This window comes from Centropristis striata, chromosome 3 (genome assembly GCF_030273125.1).
Source record: "Centropristis striata isolate RG_2023a ecotype Rhode Island chromosome 3, C.striata_1.0, whole genome shotgun sequence".
Classification (NCBI taxonomy): domain Eukaryota; kingdom Metazoa; phylum Chordata; class Actinopteri; order Perciformes; family Serranidae; genus Centropristis; species Centropristis striata.
In genome coordinates, this window is record NC_081519.1 from 42,886,480 (window position 1) to 42,912,883 (window position 26,404).

General features: G+C 38.8%; 1 protein-coding gene across 1 annotated transcript; it reads left to right on the forward strand.

Moving 5' to 3' along the window:
- The first annotated feature begins 236 nt into the window (after window positions 1-236).
- epha2a (eph receptor A2 a) lies at window positions 237-25,286 on the forward strand. The gene is made up of 17 exons (XM_059329541.1): window positions 237-380; window positions 1,237-1,304; window positions 2,808-3,444; window positions 11,811-11,966; window positions 12,674-13,006; window positions 14,164-14,291; window positions 15,305-15,482; window positions 16,433-16,535; window positions 16,809-16,861; window positions 17,750-17,875; window positions 17,963-18,148; window positions 18,236-18,297; window positions 18,974-19,183; window positions 20,549-20,698; window positions 21,835-22,028; window positions 23,489-23,644; window positions 24,761-25,286. The coding sequence occupies exons 1-17, from the start codon at window positions 305-307 to the stop codon at window positions 24,867-24,869; spliced, it is 2,925 nt and encodes a 974-aa protein (XP_059185524.1). The 5' UTR covers window positions 237-304; the 3' UTR covers window positions 24,870-25,286.
- The last annotated feature ends 1,118 nt before the right edge of the window (window positions 25,287-26,404 follow it).

Here is a 26,404-nt window from a genome sequence, read left to right on the forward strand (position 1 = left end):
GTTCTTATGGGTTTTAAATCCAGCAAAAATGAGTTTATGAAGGCCTTCATCTTTCTCAATGAAACAGGTGCGGTCAGACCGTCCTGGCCCCGCCCCTTCATTACCATATTTGGAGAGCTTCAACATTCCAAAGCGCGCGGGGCGGGGCGATGACGCCACCTGTTTCTCAATGGGCTGCTGGGCTCGTGCTCACTGGGCCGGTAGAGTGAAGCAGTGGGAGAGTCGGTGGGACAGACGGAGGAGAGCAGAGACACTGGGATTTAAAAAACACGACTTTTATTTTTAAAAGTTGTGCGGAGGAACCATGGAGCTCCGTCGCGTCAACTTGTCCTGGTTTTTATTCGTCAGTCAAGTATTTATCAGCCTCCAGTCGAAAGAACGTAAGTACTTTTTCACGCTTTGCGTAAAAAGAAATAAAAGTGTAGCCTAACTCGAGCGCACATCGTGAGTCAGGAGGTAGGAATTTGAGTTTTAGTTTTAGTTCTGCTGAAATATGAGTCAAAACTACTCATATGGGACTTTTTTGTGCTGTTTTTCCCCTTCAGTCCGGACATAAAACATATATTATAGTGTGATGAATGCCTCTTTTAAAAAATATCTCATTCTCGGCTGTTTGAACCTTATCTAAACTATTAAGAATGCTAATTTAAATTATGAAAAATAATAGAATAATCACTTTTCAATACATACCACATATATATTTATTTTTAAGTGAATTACTTATTTGTTTTTACTGGCCTTTTCTCAGTTTTAGGGTTAAAGGGCACCTGTGTGAAGCCCTACCATGTCCGACTTTTTCTTTAACTTGTGGTGCAGATTCATGTATTTCTCCCGTCATGGCAATTTAACTGCCCACGCCTTTCTCAGACATTATTAGTCCTGTATCCTGGACCTGGAGGACACGGTCAATGAAGTCCTGAATCGGACGGACATGCTTGATTAGACTGTCAAAGCATGGCATGTGCCCCCCCATAAAGCTGTTGGCCCCCAGGGATCAAGGCAGAGAATTTAATTACAGTTCTTACAGTCAAATCATAGTCAATTTAGAATTATTTAACAGCTTTATAAACTAATAAAAAATATGTTTACTGCCTGCGCCAGAGGTGTATTAGGTCTGTGACACATTTAACTTTCTTTAATGGCTTAAAAAAGAAGAATTAATGGCCTACAACATGCCTACATGTTTTTTTTCATTCTGTGCTTGTTGTAACTATATTTTCCTGTTTGTCTCTGTAGAAGTATTGCTGGATATGAGAGCTTCGGGATCAGAGTTGGGCTGGTTGACGTTGCCATATGAGAACGGAGTGAGTATTTATACCCCAACAGGCATTTTTAAGGCCTCAGGTTCAAGACTTGAAACCCCTTTTTGTCCGACAACAAATGAAAAGAGAAAAGGCAGCTGAAGATTAAGCGAAGTGTGAATTTGAATACTATTTAGCAACAATAATGGAGGCCTCAATCTGCTCATTCAGTCCACTAAAAAAGCTCTTTGGAAGAGATGGAATGAGTGGCAGCTTGACGAGGTTTGGCAGAGCTCAGCTAGTCTTGTGTTAACGCTACCCTTTCATAAAGAACTTATGAATGCTATTAAAATGTCAAATGTTCAACCTACATCTTAAATTTACAGTACAGACGTACATTTTACACAACGACAGGAGATTGTTTTCACTCCAGCACCAAACCATAAAGCAAAAATATCAAGATCTCCTTGTGATTCCTCTGAATTTAGAGATGACAGCAGCAAGATGATCTGTACATTTGTGGGAAGACATAAGTAGAAGAGAAAGAAAGAGTGATCCATGTGTGGAGAACCATCCCTCTATCTATAGTTCAGTGGCTTTCCATCTAAAAAAAGCAGCAGGACATGACCACTTCCACTGTGTGGGCCGCATTTCTTCTTACGTTCTCAAAGATCTAAGGGTTCTCGCTTTATCAAACGGGATTTCCCCTTGTCCGTCAAACTTTAGTTTGTTCTAATTGAACTTTCTCACACTAATTTAAACATGTGCCAGGGAGGCCTGTTTGCAAAGTATGGTCAGTTAATTTTATAAATGTTGAGTGTCAGAGTTGCATAGTAATTACAAGTAATTGCTTGAAGTTCAGTATTTAATTTGGCCCAAATAAAGAGGAACTCATATGTTTAACAAAGAAAATCACAGATTTTTTATAAGGTGTTGCTCTGATTAAATAGTACCAGTTTAACTTTCTTTTAATTTCTTTTAAGAAATGTATATTTTTGTCCTCTCTGTTTTCTATCAACAGGTAATGTTAAGCATTTATTTATTCATTCCCTGAATCCCACCAGTGCTGCTACCATATGAGGTGTTAAAACTTAATGTCAAATGGAGGCTTTTAATCTTTCTGCTCGTCATTGCTTCCCTCTCTTAAAAAGTCTTAATTGCTGCCAATTTTGCTGCCACTGTGCTTATAAAGCTCATTTAACTGTCATAAATGTTAGTTGGTAGTCTACAGTAGTGTTTGCTGGCTGTGTGTGTGTGTGTGTGTCACTCACACACATGGTGAGTTTAGGGGAAAACCACACACGTCGTGAGCACGGCACATGTCCAGGCCAATAATCTTAATGTTCGGAAAAAAAAGCTCCAGCTCACTTCGGTGCTTTATGAGCTCCTCAGTCAGCATGAAAGAAGAGGTGTCTCATCAATAAAACTGGTTCTCAGAGAGAACAAAGCCTCTGCACCCTGTACTTATTCCCTCAAGAAACTCTGTTTCTCCTCTCATTATTCTAGCTCGGTGACTGTGACTTTTGCCCCTTAAACTAATCCCTCTCCTCTCTTTATCTTTTCTAGTGGGAGATAGTCCAGACGGTGGTGAACGGCTCACTTTTCTACACTTATAGTGTTTGTAGCATAGATTCTACTGAGCAAGACAACTGGTTACGCACGACGTTCATCCAGCGGCGCCCGGGGACCTCAAAGGTCTCCGTCGAGCTCCGTTTCATCGTGAGGGATTGCAACACTTTTGACGGTGCTTCTGTCGCCTGCAAGGAAACCTTCAACCTTTTCATCTCGGAGGCCGACGCCGACGTGGGCACCAACTTCCGCAAGGGCCAGTTCCGCAAAGTGGCCACCATCGCCCCCGATGAGGTCACCAGGGGCCGCGTGCTGAAGGTCAACACGGAGACCAAGATGGTGGGGCCCCTGTCCAGAAAGGGCTTCTACCTGGCGTTCCAGGACATGGGCGCTTGTGTGGCGCTGCTGTCTGTCAGGGTTTACTACAAGACATGCCCGTCCACGGTGCAGAGCTTGGCGTCGTTCCCGGAGACTGTGGCGGGTGCTCTGAGGGAGGTGGAGGGAGCCTGTGTGGAGAACGCCGTCAGTCAGGCCACCCCACGCATCTACTGCACAGCTGACGGGGAGTGGGTGGTTCCTGTGGGCCAGTGCCAGTGTCTCGCCGGCTACGAAACCACCGGGGACGCCTGCCAAGGTAAGCACTGCTGCCAAAGAAATGCCACGCACTCCACTGAGACGTGTTTTTGTTGCCCTGCGAGCTGTAGTAAATCAAACTCCTCCAACCTCGAGTTGTGAAGAATGAGCGCAGAGGAATGTTAATTGTGTCTTGTGTTTTTGTTTGGAGATCTATCACAAAAACACTGGTATCATGTAGTCATGTCTGTGCTGCAGTGGGTCAGGTGCAGCAGGAGTGGGCGGTGGAAAGACGTCTAAACCTGTTTGTTTTGTTTTGATTCAGAGTCAGCCACAGATTTCTTAATGTGATCTGATAAAAGCCACTGAGGAAATTTCCCCGTCTGTGCCCTTGTCTCTCTACCTGTTGGCCAATAGCACATTCTTTCCACAGCCTCTTTTCTCAGGACTCAGGAATGGGGCTGGGCTGGGCTTTTATGGATAGAAAGATAATGTACAGTCAAAGAAGCTGTGTCCAAGTTTCCTACTACGTACTGATTCTAAGTGGACTTTGAGTTTGTTGTGCATTTACGCCGGGAATTTGACAACTTATACTCGTGGTGCTAGTTGCAGTTTTTGTCCTAAATTCAATTGTTGTTTTTTTTAAATTTTGAATTACAAGCTGGAAAAGGGTTGAAACTAAAATAATTGAATGTTAAATCTTCTGAAACCCATTTTCTTTCTCTTTGGAGGAGATTTCAAGTTCACAGCGGCTTTCCAAATTAGCAAAGTAAATTAATTTATTTAACCCTTAATAGGGCACTCATTGAAATACTTGCAAATTCCAAATTTCAACCCTAGAGAATATTTGAGGATATTACATACTGCCAGAATGTGTAAAAAAAACCCAAACATACGGACCCAGGGGAGGAGGGTAATATTTTGAGAAAAAGTTTACAAGACTAAAGTGGCAAGTCTACGAGAAAAAAATGTGCAGATTTATGAGATTTAAAGTGGTGAATCTGCGAGAAAAAAGTTGCTTTTTTCCCCTTTTTTTCTCTTGTAAATCTGCAACTTTTCTCGTGCAGATTTGCCACTTTAATCTAGTAAATTTGCAGCCTTTTTCTCGAAATATTACCATTTTGGATATCCACTGACGTTACCAAATATGGTTCTTCGCCTGATAAAGGGTTAATTATGCATAACTTGAAACATTAATATAATTTAAATGGGTGAGTTGTTTATAAATTCACCCTTGTAAAGTTGTTATGAATTGGGAAATTGGCGACAGTGACTAAAACTGTTTTCGTACCAGGCTGTAAACATATTTGTTTCTGCTGTAATGTTGGGAATTTCAACATAGGGGTCTATGGGGGTTGACTCACTTTTGCTCAAAGTGGCCATTTGAGGAACTTCAGATTTTGGCACTTCTTTGTTGGCTTCATTTTTCAGCCCAGTATGTTGCCTCATGTTGACGTATGAAAAAGGGAAAAAGTTCATGAAGGTAAACTTGTTAAACATTTAGAGAAGAAAAGGCAGGCGGACATGTATAATTTTAAACTAATAGTAGTTTGGGAACATATTTTGAAAGCTTTGTCTATTCAAATGAGTGACACAGAGAGAGAAAGGTTAAGTATGCAGAGACTTTGCAGTATGTCCTGCCCTGAAGAAAGACCAGTGATTACAGATGCAAAAAAACAAATGGATGTGTACAGTAAAAGACATAGCTGTGGTGTTCATACTGTACTCTACGTACTGTTTGTGTGGAATTTGTCTTTTGGCTTCCTGGGGTGTGGTTGTGTCGAGCCGTCTGGAGGAAACGTGGGAGGAGAGAGAGGGCACGGAGAGGAGGAAGGGCACAGTGTGCTGCAGGGATTTCTGAAAGGAATTCTTTCACCCTGGCGTCACCTGCAGCAGTGATTGACTGAAGGAAGGGGCCGTGTGAATGTGTCAGAATAACTACCTGAGTGCCGCGTCTTCTCCTCACAACTATTTGTTTTGCGCTGGTTGCCAGGGCGACAGGAACCACAGATTACAGGGATGGGGCCCGGCACGCCCATCAGGGGTTAGACTGAGTCAGGCTGTGGTTTATGACTCCTGATGGTCCGAGTCACCTTGACGGGCAGAGTTTGGTCTCTACTTGGAGTCACTTCCTGAAAGACAGCAGATCCTTCATACCAGAGGAACGAATCAAAGAAATGGATCAACGGTTTTCATAACTGAGTCATTGTTTGGGTCTTATTTTCTACCCAAAATGCAAAAGATTAGTTTATTCTAGCTCTTCAGTTGTTAAGATTCTGTGTTTTATATCACTACAAACTTAATATTGACTGTTTGATGACGTCACCTGAGCTTTAGGAAACTGTGACAAGCAATGATTCACTGATACCGACGATGATATCAGATATCTGGCAGATACTGATTGAAATGACTGGACTGGACAAATTTCAACCCTAGAGAATATTGGAGGATATTACATACAGCCAGAATGTGTAAAAAAAACAAACATACAGACCCGGGGGAGGGGGGTAATATTTTCAGAAAAAAGTTTATGAGATTTAAATTGGTGAATATGCGAGAAAAAAGTTGCTGTTTTTCCACTTTTTTCTTGTAAATCTGCAAATTTTTTTTGCACAGATTTGCCACTTTAAATATCTTAAATCTGCAACTTTTTTTCTAGTAGATTTGCCACTTTAATCTAGTAAATTTGCAACTTTTTTCTTGAAATATTTTATTTATTACTCATTTATTACTCACTTTAGATATCCGCTGAAGTTACCCAATATAGTTCTTCGCCCGATAAAGGGTTAAGAGAAGCCTTACTCATAAAATAAGTATCCCAGTCACAGTGAGCCTATTGATTTAATACTAGAATCAGATCAGCACTCCGTATCGGCCCAGGTATAGCTCTCAGTATTGGGACTGAAAAAGTTGGATCGTTGGATCCACGATGGAAAGTTGGATCACTTTCCATCGTGACAAGCATTTTTCTCTATTTTGTGACATTATATAGACGTATTAGTTGCAAGATTAATAGTTTATGGGAGTTATTGCAAGTTGCAGCTCTGCATACCATTGAAAGATAAGTACAGCGCTTCAAAGAGTGAGTCTTGTCCTGAGGTTGTAAAGATGAAGACAGAATAAAGGGAGGAAGGCGTGGAGGAAGTCATGGCAGAGGAATGTTTTAGTCTTTGAGGTTTCTGACCACAGGAGGACTCTGAGCCCAGCACCTGAAACGGAAGTTGGCAGAAGAAGATATGACGGGGGAAAAAACCTGTGATTCCAAAGTCTGCAGGATGACCCGAGTGTTAGGATGCAGGAAACATGTTTTATTACATAATTATATTCTTTTTTTTTTTAACCCATTGAAGCCTGGAAAGCAGATATGTAGTTTGGTAGTATTTGTATAAGCTCTCAAATACTCTTCGGATTTAATTTCTATCTGCTACAGAGGCTGAAAAATCTATTATTTAGTAGAAGCGTTGACACTTGACACACTAACCCAGGTTTTACAGGAAGTTTTAGGTGTCAATGGGTTAAGATAGCTGCATTTACATAGACAGAAAAATAATCTTTACTTCCTTTTCCCACAACAGCTCTCTCCTCGGTGGAATGCACAGGCAGCCATTAGCCTCTGAGGACGTCACTTTCTCTTGTTAAAATGGAAAATAGTATAGGAGTTGGAATAAACTACAGCTTTAACCCATTGAGGCCTGAAACGCCTGTAAAACATGGGCGATTTGAAAATAAGCCCCTAAAACCTGAAGTTTTTCTGGAAATTCAACAGAAGTGTGTTAGAAAAATTGCATGAGTAAACCTTGAAAATTGAATTATCTGACACCAACAGGAAAATACCTCACCAATTATTTCTGCGCAGTCTTTGATGGGGAAAGGATGAGCTGGAGACGTCCTTGTTCTCAGTTTAACATCGTTTTATTACAATACGTCAAGAAATGTGAATCCCAGAGCTCTGCAATTCACATTTCTTGAGGTATTGTAATAAAACTATCCCATCAAAGACTGCGCAGAAATAATTGGTGAGGTATTTTCCTGTTGGTGTCAGATAATTCAATTTTCAAGGTTTACTCATGCAATTTTTCTAGCACACTTCTGTTGAATTTCCAGAAAAACTTCAGGTTTTAGGGGCTGATTTTAAAATCGCCCAGAGGTTTTTACAGGCGTTTCAGGCCTCAATAAGTTAAAGCAGTAGTTTATTCCAACTCCTATACTATTTTCCATTTAAACAAGAGAAAGTGACGTCCTCAGAGGCTAATGGCTGCCTGTGCATTCCACCGAGGAGAGAGCTGTTGTGGGAAAAGGAAGTAAAGATGAGGAGGAATGCCGACTGACACAAATAAGAAGGTTGTCGGAGACGGAGGGCGGGGAGTCAGTCGACAGTTGGTGCATGAGGGTGGTTAGCTTCGTGGCTGCTTAGTTAGGTGTGGAGTGTAATTTAGTCAAGAGGATTAGCAGAGCAACAGGACAGCTGTTAGCCAATGACATGCCCTGCTTTGCCTCCCTTTGCTCTTTCATCCGGTTGTTAACACACGCAACGAGCTCCCTAATCCATGTTCCCACTCATTAGAACAATGGGCCGGCACAAAGAGCATAAAACAGATTCAATTAACAGATGCACCGGTGCGGAACATAAGTCCTTTTCACATGTGTGGCATAGTCAAAGAGGAGCGCCGGACAATTAGAAGAATTTCCATCAAGGACGGAAAATAGAAGCTAGTTGAATGGATCTATTGGATCACGTTAAAATGATAGTTGGAGCCTTTTTGGAGGCTAAAATCATGCTAAAAACTTTAGTCAACTTTTTAAGAGTGAAGTTGGAGCACTTTCAAGGTTCCCTAAACCAAAAATGTACAAACTCTGAAAGCTTTTATCATCACATCAAAGAACAGTGAACCTTTTTAAATCATTTTTAAAAAGTTTACATGTTTGCATAAAACAACCAGTACAAGAATATCTATATCTGTTTAAATGACAAAAAACAAAATGATCAGATTTTTAAAAGTTTAGAGTTCATGGCAACTCATTAGGTTCTTTTACTTTCTCATTTAGGATTAAAGTCTGCTCTGTGTCTGATGTGAGACGCCAGAAGACAACAAACAAATATGACGACCAGATTCTATCATTTCAAATATTAAGTTAAAGTTTGGTTTACATGAGTGATTGTGTCGTTGAAACCCCGGATTAAGTTAAAAATTAAGCATTATTTGAGGCGTTTATTCAAATTCACGCATATTCCTAACTTCAAAACATAAATACAAAACTTTCAAGACTTTGTTTTTTTTTTTTTCAACAATATTTTTTATTGAAGTTTCAAGTGCATATCAAACTTTATGTCGAATATACAAACATTTTCATTTATATCCCCTCGAACATACATTCATTCACACAGACAAAGAAAATGAGTAAATAAAATGGACAGTGACAACAAACATCAATCTAATGCAAAATAAGTACAAAAATGAAATAAATAAGACTAAAGTGGAGCAAAATAAAAAAAATAAATAAATAAAAAAAAATTGCATTTGTATAAGCTCTCAAATACTCTTCGAATTTAATTTCTATCTGCTACAGAGGCTGAAAAATCTATTATTTAGTAGAAGCGTTGACACTTGTTAGAAAAATTGCATTGAAAAACAAAAGTTTTATTACAATACGTCAAGAAATGTGAATCCCAGAGCTCTGTAATTCACATTTCTTGACGTATTGTAATAAAACTATGTTAAACTGAGAACTCGGACGTCTCCAGCTCATCCTTTTCCTTATATAAAAAATAAATAAATAAATAAATATAAAATAAAATAAAAGGCAGGATCATTTCATAACCTGTTGTTCAGTCACTGTTATCCGTTCCATTGGTCAAGAATGACATAAATGATTCCCAAATCCAAGCAAACTCCTCCTGTTTACCTTTTAACAAACTTTCAAGACTTTGTAGTTTTAATCCAAACTAAAGTTGAGAGCTGACACTAGTTCAAACTAACGGTGTCCCTGGTTGTTAAAGTTTTCATTAACCCTGTTTGTATTCATACATTGCACACATGCTGCCGTTTGCGCGCTGTATAATGAGCGATGCAACATATTTATGGCACCACTCAGTCCGATCTGAGAGACAATAGATGAATGGGGCTGAGTTCCTTTGGTACGTGACAGAGGTCCTGCTGCTGCGGCTCAGGATGAAATGGGCTGGCCTCCTTTTCTTATGCGAAAGGACCTCCGCTACTCCCCCACTGCTGCCAAGTGACTCCCCAGGGAGAACTTCTGTTGGTGCTGCAGACCTTTACCCCCACCCCCCATCCATCCATCCATCCATCCATCCATCCATTCATCTCTATCCCTCCTACTCAAACCCAACCTGCTCCTTCTCCTCCACCGCGGCACTACTTGGGAGAGCAAAGGTCTTTCTGCCTGAATGGGGAAGTAACGCGACCACGTCTTCAGTCCAGGGGTCACTCGACCTCTTCTCACGGCCGCCGGCTCAGGGGCCACATGAAAGGGCCCCCCGAGGGAGGCAGCAGGGTGAAAGAGAGAGAGAAGATCTTTAGGAAGATTCATTCTTTTACTTTTTCCCCACAATATTTTATTTATTGCTGCATGAATTAAAGATTTTACCATTGAATATTACAGTATATTTTTGTTAGAGTGAGAAAACAGTGAGAAAGTCTTTTTTTACAAAAGATATATGCAAAAAATAGTGATTAGTGCTTGTATATTTGGGGTCATTTTGTGTGTTTTTTTGGGGTCATTTTGTGTGTTTTTTAAGTCATTTTGTGTCTTTTTTTTGGTCATTTTGTGTCTTTTTTGGTCATTTTGTATCTTTGTATCTCACTTTAACATACAGCTTTTACATTCATGTATCGTCATTCAACTTCCATATTTTAACCCATTGAAGCCTGGAAAGCGGATACGTTGTTTTGTAGTATTTGTATAAGCTCTCAAATACTTTTTGAATATCATTTCTATCTGCTACAGAGGCTGAAAAATCTATTATTTAGTAGAAGCGTTGACACTTCTGTTGAATTTCCAGAAAAACTTCAGGTTTTAGGGGCTGATTTTAAAATCGCCCAGAGGTTTTACAGGAAGTTTTAGGCGTCAATGGGTTAAGATAGCTGCATTTACATAGACAGAAAAATAAAACCAAACAAAACATAACACTTGGAACAGGTTCGCTCCTCCTGTTAAAGAAAATGGTAATCTATATACAATTGAGTATCGTTTGTAATTGGTGTGAATTAAAACACATATATAGAAAAGCAATATGAATCTGACAAGATGGGAATCTGCATCGTCCACAAAGACTTTTATTAGTTATCCACTTCTTCTTCTGTTAAATCTTTAATGTAGTTAATGAAAGGCTCCATATGTCCTCAAATACATGCTGTTTAGCCTTTAATATGTCAGTTATTCTCTCTAAAGGAAGGCTTGCTAACATCTGTCTGATCCATTGAGTAGTACTTGGTCTATAAATCTTTATCCACAATAATGCAACACATTTCTTAGCATAAAGCAAGCTGAGGTCTATAAATGTCCGCTCATTCCTGCTATAGTTATGTTTCTCTGGGTATAAGCCAAACAAAAAAAGTTTAGGGTCCAGTAAAATATGTTTTGAAATAATCTTCTCGACTATAGCTCTTACCTCTTCCCAGAATATTTTAATCTTTCTGCATTGCCAAATGAAGTGAAACAAAGTTAGATTCATTCTTTTACTCTTTTTTTTTTGTACTGTGGTGGAGGCCTTTATCACTAAAGAGAGTCTGTTTCCATAAAAACACTGAAAATCAAACGCATCTCCAGCAGCTTTTCCTATTTCCTGATTCTGTCGTTCTCTAACTATTCAACCCTGGATGTTGTAATTTGCGGCTGGTGTCAGGGGTTAGCAGAAGGAAGGAAGGAGGAAAGAAAGGAAACATCAGTCTCGCTCTGAATTGCAGCTCTTGTGTCCTGGTTTCTGTCCACTCTGCACGTTCATTAACCTGCCGTGCCCTGTGAGGCTGTTTGTGCCGAAAAATGTCCATTACAACCGTGCACCAGTGTCCAAGGTGCCATTTCCTCTGGCAAAAACAGAAATATTATCTGCCAGAGAATATGATCTGAGAGTTCACAGAGGGAAGGCAGATCAGATCACCTCATAGATTTAATGCTCTGCTGTCATCCGGTCCACACCGGCAGTGTGAACTGAGATTAGGCCTTCAGGCGAAAAAGGCGAGTGAAGGCAGATCGTCAGGGAAATCCCTTTTCATTCCTCTGGATACAAAGCCTCAGTGATTATAGGTTGCTCGCAACAAAAGCATCCTGTTGGGTGGAACAGGCTGGTATTACAGAGACAGCTTCATTGTTTGCATTTTGATCCGTCACTCCTTCCTGTGTTTGTCTGTTCACAGTTACTGCTAATATCAAGCTTAGACTAACACACACCTTGTTTCTCTCACACAGCGTGCAAACCAGGCTACTTCAAGCCGTCTGTAACCAGTGAGTTATGTCAGGTTTGTCCTAAAAACACCAGGCCGTCTGCAGCCGGCGCCACCGAGTGTCACTGTGAGGACGGCTTCTTCCGCTCGCCTTCAGACCCGCTGACATCACCCTGCTCCGGTAAAAACCACACACTGTTTTAAAAAAATCACCCGTGATGCTTTATAATAAGGTCCTTAATATCCATTAATTAACTTACACTACTGGTCAAAAGTTTTAGAACACACCAACTTTTCCAGAATTTAATTGAAAATGATGCAGTTTAATGTCTCAGTGTACTCTGAAATTAATGCACATTTGCAACATTTAAAATTCTTTATTGAGCATGATAGTGTTTTGAAAGTTAAAAAAGATTCAAAATCACATTTTATGTTGGACTAAAGGACTAAAAAAAGACACAAAATGACCAAAAAAAGACACAAAATGACAAAAAAGACTCCTTAAGACACAAAATGACTAAAAAAAGACACAAAATGACTAAAAAAGACACCTAAAGACACAAAATGACTAAAAAAAGACACAAAATGACTAAAAAAGACATGAAAAGAATTCAAAAATGGACAAAATAGCCCAAGACTCCATAGAGTTAAGTTGTTAACCCCTTTCTTGTTCCCTGAAAAAGGCCTACTTGTATAAGTATAAGTATAGTATAAGCTTATAAACACACAATAATGTTAATAAGCATCTTGTAAGGACTTACAAGGGCCTTATTACTTGTTAATTAATGGTTATTACAAGGACCTTAATATAAAGCGTTACTTTTAGCTGCCTCCAGGCGGGTCAGCAGGTCAGGCTAACCGTTCTGTGTCCTGTTCTTCCTGGTCCAGCTCCACCCAGCGCCCCTCTGGACCTGACCTCCACCACCCTGTCAGCAGAGGGCCGGCTGCAGCTGTCCTGGAGCCCGCCGCTGGTCACCGGGGGCCGCGAGGACCTCACCTACAGCGTGGTGTGCGAGCTTTGCGACGAGGCCTCGTGTGTCCCCTGTGGCGAGAAGATCCGATTCGAGCCGGGTCCTACAGACCTGCAGGACGCCACGGTCATCGCCTGTGACCTGGACTCTCACCTCAACTACACCTTCACCGTGGAGGCTCACAGCGGCGTGTCCCAGTTCGGCACCGAGAGGCCCGTCGCCACCATCACCACCGCTCTGGACTACACAGGTTAGTTACATCAGTAGTTCTCAAACTTTTTGAGTCACAGCCCCGCGAACAGAATCTCACACGCACAGTTCAGATCACCCAAAAAAGACACAAAATGACCCAAAAAAGACACAAAATGACCCAAAAAAGACACAAAATTACCAAAAAAAGACAGAAAATTACCAAAAAAAGACAGAAAATGACCAAAAAAAGACAGAAAATGACCAAAAAAAAGACAGAAAATGACCAAAAAAAGACACAAAATGACTAGAAAAGACACAAAATGACCAAAAAAGGAAACAGAATGACCAAAAAAGACACAAAATGATCAAAAAAAGACATTAAGTGACCAAAAACACATTAACACATGAACACTTTAACACAGTGGAGACAGAGCTGACTTCCAAAATGATTTGGCGACCCCCAGAAATCATCTCACGACCCCAATTGGGGTCCCGACCCCAAGGTTGAGAACAGCTGAGTTACATCACGTGAAAAGCTTTACCTTTTTCTTTTGATTTAACTTTGTGTTCTTATTGGATTAGCCTCACTTACTTCAGACCCAACTGCTGTGTATTTACCTTTTGTCAAAACAAGTTTTACAAACCCTTTTAAAATCAGGACCAAAACATTAGGAAAAGGCTTCTGAAGCACGTTAAAGGCTCACAACATGTTGAACTTTTACTTTAAAAACACATTTGCACTAACAGAAAATGGACTTCTGCATGCTTTACTTTCTTTTACTCAAGAAAATTGCTAAATTAATTTTAAAAACAAAAACTGTGAAGTGGCAATAATTATCTTTGCCACAAACTGAGTGACCATACAATTATTACTCCAAATACAGAAATATTTAATTCATAAGTATTTTACAGTTTTCTGTGGTGAACTTCTAGACATTTCCATATGAGCAATTCTCGTAAAAGAAATAGTAAAAGGATTTTTCAAGGGAATAAAACTATTTTAGTATGTTTTTTCTCCCAGAATGTTCTTTTCAGACATTTAAACATTATTTCCTGTAATATTGTGTTGGTCAGTAAAAAAAACCCACTGTGCAAAGAGAATACACACAGAATGACCCACTGAGTCCCCAAGGCTCTCATTTCCACATGTCCTTTCCAAAGACTGTGATTAGTCACTAACCATTATTTTGCTTTCTGTCTCTGGCCGACTGTTAGATCCCCCAAAGGTGACGTTGATCCATCTGGATGATCGCAGCTCCACCAGTCTGTCTCTGTCCTGGTCTCTGTCTCGCAGGCCTCCGGCCCACATCAATCACCGCTACGAGCTCATGTACCGCAGAAAAGTAAGACCCAGTGCTTTGTGCTCTTTTGTCTCCCCTTCCCTCAAAGTAAAGCCTCTAAAGCATGGAAACAATCAGGACCCACGCTCTTCATGTTGGTGTATTTAACAGCAGAACAAAGTTTAGAGATGGAAAGACTCACTTTTAGAAATGGGGACAAATACATATTTGGAATAAGTTATACTGTAAAGAAAGGCTGGTAAAAAACAGTGGAAATATTTAATCTTTACATGCACCACACCTTATTTTCCCATTAGTCTATTTTAGTATATCTTAGTATTTTTATTATTATTATTATTATTTTTTTTTTGTGTCGTTAGTTTGTTGTTTATTCCTTTTCTTGGAGATTCTCATTTGGGGAATACCAGTTTGCCTTGTATACATGTTTGTCTGTTTACCCTATGTTTTGTTATTTACTTTGTGAATATATACCTTGGGAAAAAAAGGGGAAAAAATACAAGGTACAATATTGTAAAGAAAACGAAATGACTGATTATGTTTGTGAAAGTAAAAAGCCTTGCAATAAAGTATTAAAAGTTAAGCCTCTAAAGCATGGAAACAATCATATACACCAAAATTAAGAATGTTTAGAGATGGAAAGACTAACTTTTAGAAATAGGGAACAAATACATATTTGGAATAAGTTATACTGTAAAGAAAGGCTGGTAAAAACAGTGGAAAAATGTAATATTTACATGCACCACCCCTTATTTTCTCATTAGTCTATTTTAGTATATCTTAGTATTTTTTTTTTTTGTCCTTAGTTTGTTGTTTATTCCTTTTCTTGTATATATGTTTGTCTGTTTACCCTGTGTTTTGTTATTTACTTTGTGAATATATACCTTGGGAAAAAAAGGGGGAAAAAAGGCAAGGTACAATATTGTAAAGAAAACGAAATGACTGATTATGTTTGTGAAAGTAAGAAGCCTTATATAAAAGTAATAAAGTATTAAAAGTTAAGCCTCTAAATTATCCCAAAATGATTCTAAAACACCCCCTTTGTTCCCTCTCTGCAGGATGATGAGGGTGAACGTGACGTGACCACCTACACCGTCCTGATCTTGGAGAAAAGTTCCGTCCAGATTAATGACCTGACCCCAGACACCACCTACATGTTCAGGGTCCAGGCGCTGAGTCCTGAAGGAAACCCCGGCAGCTACAGCGTGGAGCACGAGTTCCTCACTTCACCGTTAGGTACCAGAAACCAGAAAATCTGAGAAAAAAATGTAATCTCGATCACAATGATCCAGATTTGAAAATGCCATTTTTTTTTTACTTTTGTGTCTACCAAATCTAAATAACCAGTGCTCTAAATGGGACTGAAAGGCCTTACAGGATAGCCAAATGTCGTCTTTATTTACTTTATCATTGTAGCGGTGAAATAAATCAAGTTCAAAACTGTATAACTATATAAATGTATATATATTTGACTACTTGAAAAGTTTAATGACATTTTGTTTCTGAAATTCATCCTGAATCCGGCTTCTCGTAATCAGGATACTCCTGATTTTAAAAAAAATATATGATTTACTTTAATTTAATTTAATTGGTAACGCTTTATAATAAGGTCCTTAATAACCATTAATTAACAAGTAATAAGGCATTGTTCTCGCTTTAGATCCGGTAGTTGCAAAAAGCATAGTTAACTTATATATAAAATGACCAAAAAAAGACACAAAATGACAAAAAAAAGACACAGAATGACTAAAAAAGGAAACAAAATGACAAAAAAAATACACAAAATGACCAGAGAAGACACAAAATGACCAAAAAAAAGACACAAATTGACCACAAAATTACCAAAAAAAGACATAAAGTGACCAAAAAGACTAAAACACATTAACACATTAACACTTTAACACAGTGGAGACAGAGCTGACTTCCAAAATGATTTAGCGACCCCCAGAAATCATCTCGGGGCCCCCAATTGGGGTCCCAACCCCAAGGTTGAGAATAGCTGTTTTAAACAACCAATTTACAAGATTTGATTCAATCAGATAGTGGAATAAATCCAATCAAATTGTTGCTGGACCCAGAAGATGAAAGTTCTGGGTGGTAAAAGGCTTGTGGAAAGTTTCTCTATCAACTTTTATTTACAAACTAGAGTCATTAAATGTCTCTCTGTCTCTCTCTGATGTTCCCAGCCGAGTCTCAGATCCAGAACAACTCCACCATGGTGATGGGAGCGCTGGTGGGCGTGGCGGTTATCCTCCTGGTGGTGGTGGCCGTCCTGCTGCTGCGTAAACGGTTGGTAACAACATGTTTCACGTCCACATCCAACGCCTGTGTCATCCAGATAAATGTTATCTACGAAGCTGCAAACTGTGTGATTATGTGCCACAAGCTGGAGTAAATTAAAGATATTCTGGTGCGACAGCTCAGCGAGGGTTTATCAGTAATAGCTGGTGCTGCTATTGAATGCAGCTTTGCTCTTTCTCAGCACAGACTGACCTGCAATTACTGGAAAGCCAGTCTGTTTTCTGTTTAGTCTTGACGTGATTATTCATGTTTTCCTCTCAGGAGACTGAGTGCTCGTGGCAGGGGAGGACCTGAAGATCCCTACTTCTCTACAGGTCAGAAAACATTCTCTACATACAATAAAAGCAGCTCATTAAGTTGTTATTCGGTCTAATGAATAGAATAGAATAGAATAGAATGCCTTTATTGTCACTATACACATGTACGAACCTGGTCTCACAGGAATCCGTGAAATAGCCACGGATTCGCTTAACTCAAAATCCGTGGAATAGCCACGGAATCACTCAAATTTCTGTGAAACTGACACGGATTTCGCTACAATGCAAGTTAAAGACAGTCATATCCCGTGGATATTTTTTCCTATTGGTTTGTCAGAACAAAAAACATGGCGGACAGTTCTCTCATTTTTAGTGAAAAAGTCAATATTTTGACTTAGTTTCTGCATAAAAATGGATTTTGATCACATTTCTAGCGAGAAATATATGTTTTATTTTCTAAATATTCACTCAGTGAATGTACATAATCACTTTGTATGTTGGAATAGCCACGGGATATGACTGTCATTAACTTGCATTGTAGCGAAATCCGTGTCAGTTTTCAATTTTGAGTTAAGCGCATCCGTGGCTATTTCACGGATTCCTGTGAGATCATGCTGACATGTACAATGAGATTTAAGATCTGACTCCAGAAAGCAGTGTGACAATAAATAAAATACATAAAAGATATACAATATAAACATAAACATACACCTACTTAGACAAGTAAATGTAGATATAATGTAAAACATAAGTCTTCAATTCAATTTGCCATGATGCTATTTAGTGTTCATAAATATATTGCACATTGAAGGACAATTTATTGCACAAATTATTGCACATTGCAGAAGAAATATTGCACGGTAATGAAGTCCATATGGAAAGTCAGTGCACATGAGAGTTCAGGGTTGTTATTGCTTGTTCTCTAAATTGTTCTCCACTCTGTAGATCAACTTAAACCTCTGAAGACGTACGTTGATCCTCACATGTATGAGGACCCGAACATCGCCATCCAGAAGTTTGTCACAGAAATTGACCCGAGTGCCATCAGCAAACAAAAAGTCATCGGTGTTGGTGAGTGCTTTAAAAAAACAAACAAAAAAAAAGTCTGCCATTTCATGCAATGTTCCGTTCCTAACGTTTGCTCCGTCTGTGGATCAGGAGAGTTCGGGGAAGTGTTCTGGGGCGTGATGAAGAGTCCCGGCCGCGGCGAGGTGGCCGTCGCCATCAAAACCCTGAAGCCGGGGTACTCCGAGAAACAGAGGCAGGACTTCTTGAGCGAGGCCAGCATCATGGGCCAGTTCTCACACCCCAACATCATCCGCCTGGAGGGAGTCGTCACCAAATGTGAGTCCACAACCTCAGACAGAAGCCAAACACTCACTCTCATGTGATTTTATTTCACTAAATATGACTTTTGTTTTAATTTTTCAGTCAAGCACGCCATGATCGTGACAGAATATATGGAGAACGGAGCTCTCGACACATATCTGAAGGTAGGTTTTAAAAAAAAAAAAAAGTTGAACTATTCCTTTTAAAACAAAGGGAAGTTGTGTTTGAGTTAAATTTACAACACAATTCCAACTTTTTTTTTTTCAAACTTCTCTTTCTTGGGGTTTTTTTCTTTCGTTCACATACAAAAATAAAGAATGTACATGTTCATTTATGCTTAAAATAGTATTAATAGTAGAAAAATAAAAGCAATAAAAACACTCACAAAAAAACAAAAACGAAACAAAAAAAACCTAGGTGGAGTCAAATCAAATATCAAAACAAAAATGAGGATGTCAAGTTTTCCAAAATTTACATTTGTTAATTTTTCATGGGGTTATATTTAGTATAATAATCCATAAATGGCTGCCATATTGTGTTAAAGGTATCTATCTTACCTCTCAGGGTGAATTTTATTTTTTCTAACTGCAAATGTTTCATTATATCATTCATTAAAGTTTGATAGACTGATAGGAGGATTTTTTTGTTTCCAGTTCAGCAGAATTATTCTTCTACAATTCAACTTTTTAACAAAAAATAAATTAAAAAATAATAAATGTACAGGGCTTTTCTCCTGGTGCTGAAAAGCCTTGGAAAGTTCATCTTGAAATGTGTGAAAAATGCTTGAATCTGATTTTTGGAAATGTGAAATGAACCTCTGATGCCTCGTTTCTCCTCCAGGACCGGGACGGAGAGATTCCCTCGTACCAGCTGGTTGGGATGCTGCGTGGAATCGCTGCTGGCATGAAATACCTGGCCGACATGAGCTACGTCCACCGGGACCTGGCAGCCAGAAACGTCCTGGTGAACAGCAGCCTGGAGTGTAAAGTCTCTGATTTTGGGTTGTCGCGGGTGCTGGAGGACGACGCCGAGGGCACATACACAACAAGAGTGAGTCTAAGGCACACCTGGGCATTGGAAATTATATTTTTATATTTTATTGCTTGAAGTATGCCTAGGTTGTTCTTTTTTATTTAATTGTGGTGTTATTGTCTCTGTGTGTAATGCTGCTGCTACACTGTAATTTCCCAGCTTGGGATAAATAAAGTATATCTATCTATCTATCTATCTATATTAGAAATCAATACAACCGCAGTGCTTTTATTTTGAAGGCGATTTACGTATATCTGAGTTACCCACGTTACCTAGGTAACCTTGTCAAAAACACATTGCGTTTTGCATAAAGTTAATAAATTACTGGTTTACTGCATAACAAACATGCTCTATATTGTTTTTGTGGTTTGAATCTATGTTTAGTAGCATTCCTGTTTGAATGGTGGTCGACTCTTTAACTGATAGTTCACAAGGTTTATTTAAAATCATATCTCCATGAACATAAAAATAAGACATTCCTTGGTCACCTTGTGAATCCACCGTAAGAGCTAACGGACATTAGCATTAGCACATGAGCTAGCAAGCACTTTTACTATAGTTAAGACAACAAATGTATATATATATAGCCACTAATATATACGACAGAAGAAAATAAACTTTACCAAACCTTGTGTCCTGTCAGTCAGCCACTATAGAAGCCTTTTCATACTTTATATCAACTTTATATGAATTATAACGCACTCGTTATTATTTAGCGTTCGTTTTTCATTTAACCGTTCCACCTGTTATTTCCTGTCACTACCTTTTCAAAATTAAAGCACCCGTTGCACACTGGACGGCGCCTTTTCAAAATAAAAGCATCACAACATTGTAAAACACCTAGAAAATGTAAAAAAAAAGAAAGAAAAACAAGCTATATAACACAAAAACACCAATAGGAACCGTGCTAATTGTCATTTACAGTTGTGTTTAAAATAAATGTTAAAGTGATATAGTGATTGGAGTATTTACTACTTTTTACTGGTTTATTTGATTTACTCCACATTAACAGTTTTATCATAACATGTGTTCCTATCAGTAGCAGCTCAAAACCAGATAATTTACTGTATTTTATAAAGTGATTACATTAATATTAAGCAGAATTTAGTTCAGAGTTTTGGTCCGGACCCCGTAACCTTCGTGGTATTGGTCATTTGGCCCCTTGGGGACATTAATTGCCCCCCCCTGGTCTCAGGGCTACATTCACAGCCTGAAAGCATAGAGAGATCAACCCTTGGTTGTTTTTTCTAGTAACAAACGCCAGACTGTTTCTAGTATGTTCTCTCTCATGTGTCCAATCTTAAAGTGTTGGTCTGTCAGCGCCTTGTGTTTCCACTCTCTCCACCCATTAAATATGATTTGTGAATGTTGCTCTTCTTTCAGGGAGGTAAAATCCCCATCCGCTGGACGGCCCCCGAGGCCATCGCTTACAGGAAATTCACCTCGGCCAGCGACGTGTGGAGCTTCGGCATCGTCATGTGGGAAGTCATGGCATTTGGAGAACGGCCCTACTGGGACATGAGCAACCATGAGGTATGTTTCATCTGTCACATCATCTTTCCCTCAGACTGGTGAGATGAAGCACTGTTCTGGCCTGTGGAGGTTAAACATTTATGTGTATGACCACTGAGAGTCGGTGCTGGGTAGGTGGTGATAAAAACCGCCAGACATCCAGAGTAGTTTCTCACCGTCCTCTTCAAATTAACCCATTTAGGCCTAAAACGGCTGGAAAAAATGCCTGTAAAACCTCTGGGCGATTCTGAAAGAACCCCCTAAAACCTGAAGTTTTTCTGGGAATTCAACAGAAGATTTTTCAGCCTCTGTAGCAGATAGAAATTAAATTAAAAAAGTATTTGAGAGCTTATAGCCGTGGCTTTCATGAGAAGTTGAGTTTATTTGTCCAAACCTTCAATAAAGTTTTTTTTTTTTTTTAAATCAACAAACTCAGCAAATGTTACATTTGACTGAATAAAAATCCTATATGTATATATATATATGTATATATATATATATATAGATAGATAGATGGATAGATATGCCTCCGCTATAGTCGTCTTCCGCCATGATTTCAAAGTTCCCGCATGCATTCTCATTTTATGTCATTCTGCGTCTTTTTTAGTCATTTTGTGTCTTTTTTTGGTAATTTTGTGTCCTTTTTTTAGTCATTTTGTGTCTTTTTGTGTCTTTTTTAGTCATTTTGTGGGGTTTTTTTGGTAATTTTGTGTCTTTTTTTTAGTAATTTTGTGTCTTTTGTGTCTTTTTTAGTCATTTTGTGTCTTTTTGTGACTCTTTTTAGTCATTTTGTGTCTTTTTTTGGTCATTTTGTGTCTTTTTGGTCATTATGTGTCTTTTTTTGGTCATTTTGTGTCTTTTTTTGGTGATGATTTCAAAGTTCTGGAAAAGTCCCATGTTGCATTGCGACACTCCCACATGTATTCTGATGCATTTCATTGGCCAAGAGACCAAAAATAGGTGGAAAAAACTACAAAACGACGTATCCTCTTTCCCGTCTTTAATGGTAGAATAACACAACAGCGCCCCAACAGGTTTTAATGGTAGAAATGCGATAATGCTTTCCCGCCTTAAATGGGTTAATGTCAACACAGGATTGTTGCAGACTGTCTCATAAACATAGTTTATATCTAATGGCTTCCTCGGCTCTTCCTCAGGTGATGAAGGCCATCAACGAGGCCTTCAGGCTCCCCGCTCCGATGGACTGCCCGTCCGCCATCTACCAGCTGATGCTCCAGTGTTGGCAGCACGACCGGTCCAAACGACCTCGCTTCTCCGACACCGTCAACATCTTGGACAAACTGCTCCGGAGCCCCGAGTCTCTGAAGCCCATCGCTGACTTTGATCCACGGTAGGAACATTACTGTTACTGAAGTTCATCATCTGGTAGCAAAGCAAGAGGGACAAAGTTAAAAGAACTTCTATAAAAAAAGATTATTTCAGGTGTATGATGAATACTATGGAGAATTATAGAAGTTAACCCTTTATCAGGCAAAGAACTATATTTGGTAACTTAAGGTAATATTTCGAGAAAAAAGTTGCAAATTTACTAGATTAAAGTGGCAAATCTACAAGAAAAAAAGTCGCAGATTTAAGAGATTTAAAGTGGCAAATCTGTGCGAAAAAAGTCGCAGATTTACGAGAAAAAAGTGGGGAAAAAAGCAACTTTTTTCTCCATTTACGTAAATCATTCAATATGGTGTCATGCCATACACAATTTTCTTCAAGGTATCAAGGTAACACGGGGTGAATAATTGGTTATTTACAGGTGAAATATTCCTTCAATAATTAGGTGAGACTGATACTCTTCTTCACTTCTAATTCTAACATATCTCTCCCAGTTTCTCTTTACCTAGAGCAGTTTCAGTCTCTGTATTTGCCCTTAGATAGCTGACAGACTATTGAAACATCTCTTGGAGCTGTAGCTGCAGTGTGTTGACAGTAAAACTGGTTCCTTCTTGTTCAAACATCCTCACATGCTCTCAGTGTAAATAAAGCAGCAGTAAATGATGAGTAATACTAATAGGAAAACTTGAAACTAAATGTTGAACTGAGCCATGTTGGTTTTGAAAAAGCTGACTCTTCAGAATGAAACGGATCACTGTTTCTGTTTCTGTTTCATTCTGAAGAGTCAGCTCTTTCAAAACTTTGTTTCAAAACGAAACTTCTCATGGAAATTCACCATGGACATGTCTCAAAACAAACAGAATAAATAGTAAAACAATAAAGAAAAAAACATTTCAAGGATAGAAAAATATAGAATAGCCTACAAACAAATCAAGTTTACAAATGTAGGTCTAAGACCTGCTCAGATTGGCTGTACATGGGATGAGAGGAGTCATTAACCCTTTATCAGGCAAAGAACTATATTTGGTAGTTAGTCAGGTAATATTTCGAGAAAAAAGTTGCAAATTTACTAGATTAAAGTGGCAAATCTGCGCGAAAAAAGTCGCAGATTTATGAGGAAAAACAGATTCACCACTTTAAATCCCATAAATCTGTGCATTTTTTTTTCTCGTAGATTTCCCACTTTAATGTCGTAAACTTTTTTCTCAAAATATTTTTTTTACACATTCTGGCTGTATGTAATATCCTCCAATATTCTCTAGGGTTAAAATTTGGAATTTGCAAGTATTTCAATGAGTGTCCTATTACGGGTTAAAGTGGTGAATCTGGGAGAAAAAAGTTGCTTTTTTCCCACTTTTTTCTTGTAAATCTGCGTTGAGGGCCTGTTCAGTCCTGCTTGTGATATTTTAGTAGTCCTGTAGGATTAGCTCCTTGGTCCTGGTCTAACCGTTTGTGTCCCCGCAGCGTCTCCATCCGTCTGCCCAGCACCAGCGGCTGTGACGGCACCATGTTCCGCTCGGTGCCTGAGTGGCTGGAGTCCATCAAGATGAACCAGTACAACGAGAGCTTCGCCCGCGCCGGGATCACCACCATGGAGCAGGTGCTCGCCTTGAGGCACGAGTAAGTGCACGCATGGCACAGGTGGCTGGTCTGGCACCGCGCCACGTTATGTAGTCAGACAGAGAAAGTATTGAGCTCTCAGCTGGAACATTTGTTGTCCAGTTTGCGGCTGCAGAAATACTCCTCGGCCCACATCATTCCTCTCATTCCTTCTCTGCTGACATAACTTATCTAGCAGCAGTGGCCTTTTAAATCGCATGTATCCACAAGCTCTGAACAAGCTCTTTCAGCAGCTCCTCCATTAGTTTGAGCTCTCTGTTTAAATAGTTATTTCATAACTTTAAGCCAGGCTTAATGTGGCTTCATGGTCCAGGGCGAGGAATTTCCTAAGCAAACACTATGGGATTCAAACTTCCAAATTCTAGTAATAATAATAATAATAATAATAATGAATGCTATTTTAACCCTTTATCAGGCAAAGAACTATATTTGGTAACTTCAGGTAATATTTCGAGAAAAAAGTTGCAAATTTACTAAAGTGGCAAATCTACAGGAAAAAAAGTCGCAGATTTAAGAGATTTAAAGTGGCAAATATGCGCGAAAAAAGTCGCAGATTTACAAGAAAAAAATGGGAAAAAAGCAACTTTTTTCTCCCAGATTCACCACTTTAACCCTTAATAGGACACTCATTGAAATACTTGCAAATTCCAAATTTCAATCCTAGAGAATATTGGAGGATATTACATACAGTCAGAATGTGTAAAAAAAAAAAAAAGTTTACGAGATTAAAGTGGCAGATCTACGAGAAAAAAATGTGCAGATTTATGAGATTTAAAGTGGTGAATCTGGGAGAAAAAAAGTTGCTTTTTTCCCACTTTTTCCTTGTAAATTTGCACCTTTTTTCTCTAAATATAACCTGAAGTTACCAAATATAGTTCTTTGCCTGATAAAGGGTTAAGTACATTTTGATGCTGATACTTTTGTACTTTTACTAAGTTTTGAATGCAGGACTTAAACTTAAAGTGGAGTAATTCCACAGTGTGGTATTAATACTTTTGCTTAACTAAGGGATCTGAATACTTTTCCCAACACTGATTGTTGCTCTACAAGCTCTGCAGTAAAACCAGCCCCGTATTGTTTTTAGCCCACTCTAACTCTTCCATCTTCTCCTTTCAGGGACATCAGGAATATCGGCGTGCGGTTGCCGGGTCACATGAAGAGGATAGCGTACAGCATCCTGGGTCTGAAAGACGAGACCAGCTCTCTCAGCGTGTTTGCTGTGTGATCTAAGCATTCCTCCAAATCAAAGTGCACTGACCGACCGACGCCATTTCACTCACGGACGAGCAGGACTGAAGTGACGGGGTGAAACTGATCCACTGCAGGGTTTTCTTAATGTGGCGTGACTGAAGAGGATCCTCAGAGAGGACTGAGAGCAAAAAAACACTTATGTACTTTATGAAAACAGAAGACAAATAATTTATCTTTATGTAAAAAAAAAAGTTTTATACGATGACTATAAACAAGTTATGTGATGTAGTAAATAAAACGATTATAAAAGTCAGAAAATGTGAGACAATGTAAGAGTGCTTGGTTTATATTCACTGACTGAACTGTAACGCTCTTTATGATTGAAGCGTTTTCTTCCAAGCACTCACTTTATCCTGCCAGTTAACTGGATCCTTACATCTGTTTGTTTTACTACATTTGTTTTGTGATCAATGAGACTTTTAAATTTGGGATAATTATTCCACTCAGGGCAAAGAATCACACATTCTTATGTTTTGTAGTTAGTCTCTGGACCATATGATGCGTTTTTTTCCTCAAGTCTTTTGTTTGTTTACATCATGTCTTAATACAGCTGTCCATTTTTATTTAATATTTATTTTATTTTGTATTTATGTCATTTGTTACACGAGAAATAACTCAGAACTGGTGCATATTTGCCAGGTTGTGAATTTTGTGTTTAAATAAAATCAGTGTTTCCTTGTGACTGGATCACTTTCTTGTACTCGACATGTGTTTGTTTTTTATTGGTCCAGACTGAAACGTGTCAACAACTGTAGGAGGGACTGAAAGGAACTTTACAACAGAGATTCATGCTCCTCGGAGGATGAACCCCACTGACTTTTCCTGTAGCGCCACCAGAAGATTGACATTTTTGTTTAGTAGTAGGTCTTGTCAACTTTGATGGATTGCTATTAACCCTTTATCAGGCGAAGAACCGTATTTGGTTACTTCAGCGGATATCCAAAAATAAAAAATAAATGTACACTACCGGTCAAAAGTTTTAGAACACCCCAATTTTTCCAGTTTTTTATTGAAATTCAAACAGTTCAAGTCAAATGAACAGCTTGAAAGGGTACAAAGGTAAGTGGTGAACTGCCAGAGGTAAATAAAAAAAGGTAAGCTTAACCAAAACTGAAAAATAATGTACATTTCAGAATCATACAAGTAGGCCTTTTTCAGGGAACAAGAAATGGGTTAACAACTTAACTCTATGGAGTCTTGGGCTATTTTGACCATTTTTTAATTCTTTTCATGTCTTTGTAAGTCATTTTGTGTCTTTTTTTTAGTCCTTTAGTCCAACATAAAATGTGATTTTGAATCTTTTTTTTTACTTTTAAAACACTATCATGCTCAATAAAGAATTTTAAATGTTGCAAATGTGTATTAATTTCAGAGTAGACTGAGACATTAAACTGCATCATTTTCAATTAAATTCTGGAAAAGTTGGTGTGTTCTAAAAGTTTTGACCAGTAGTGTATTTTTGAGAAAAAAGTTGCAAATTTACTCGATTAAAGTGGCAGATCTACAAGA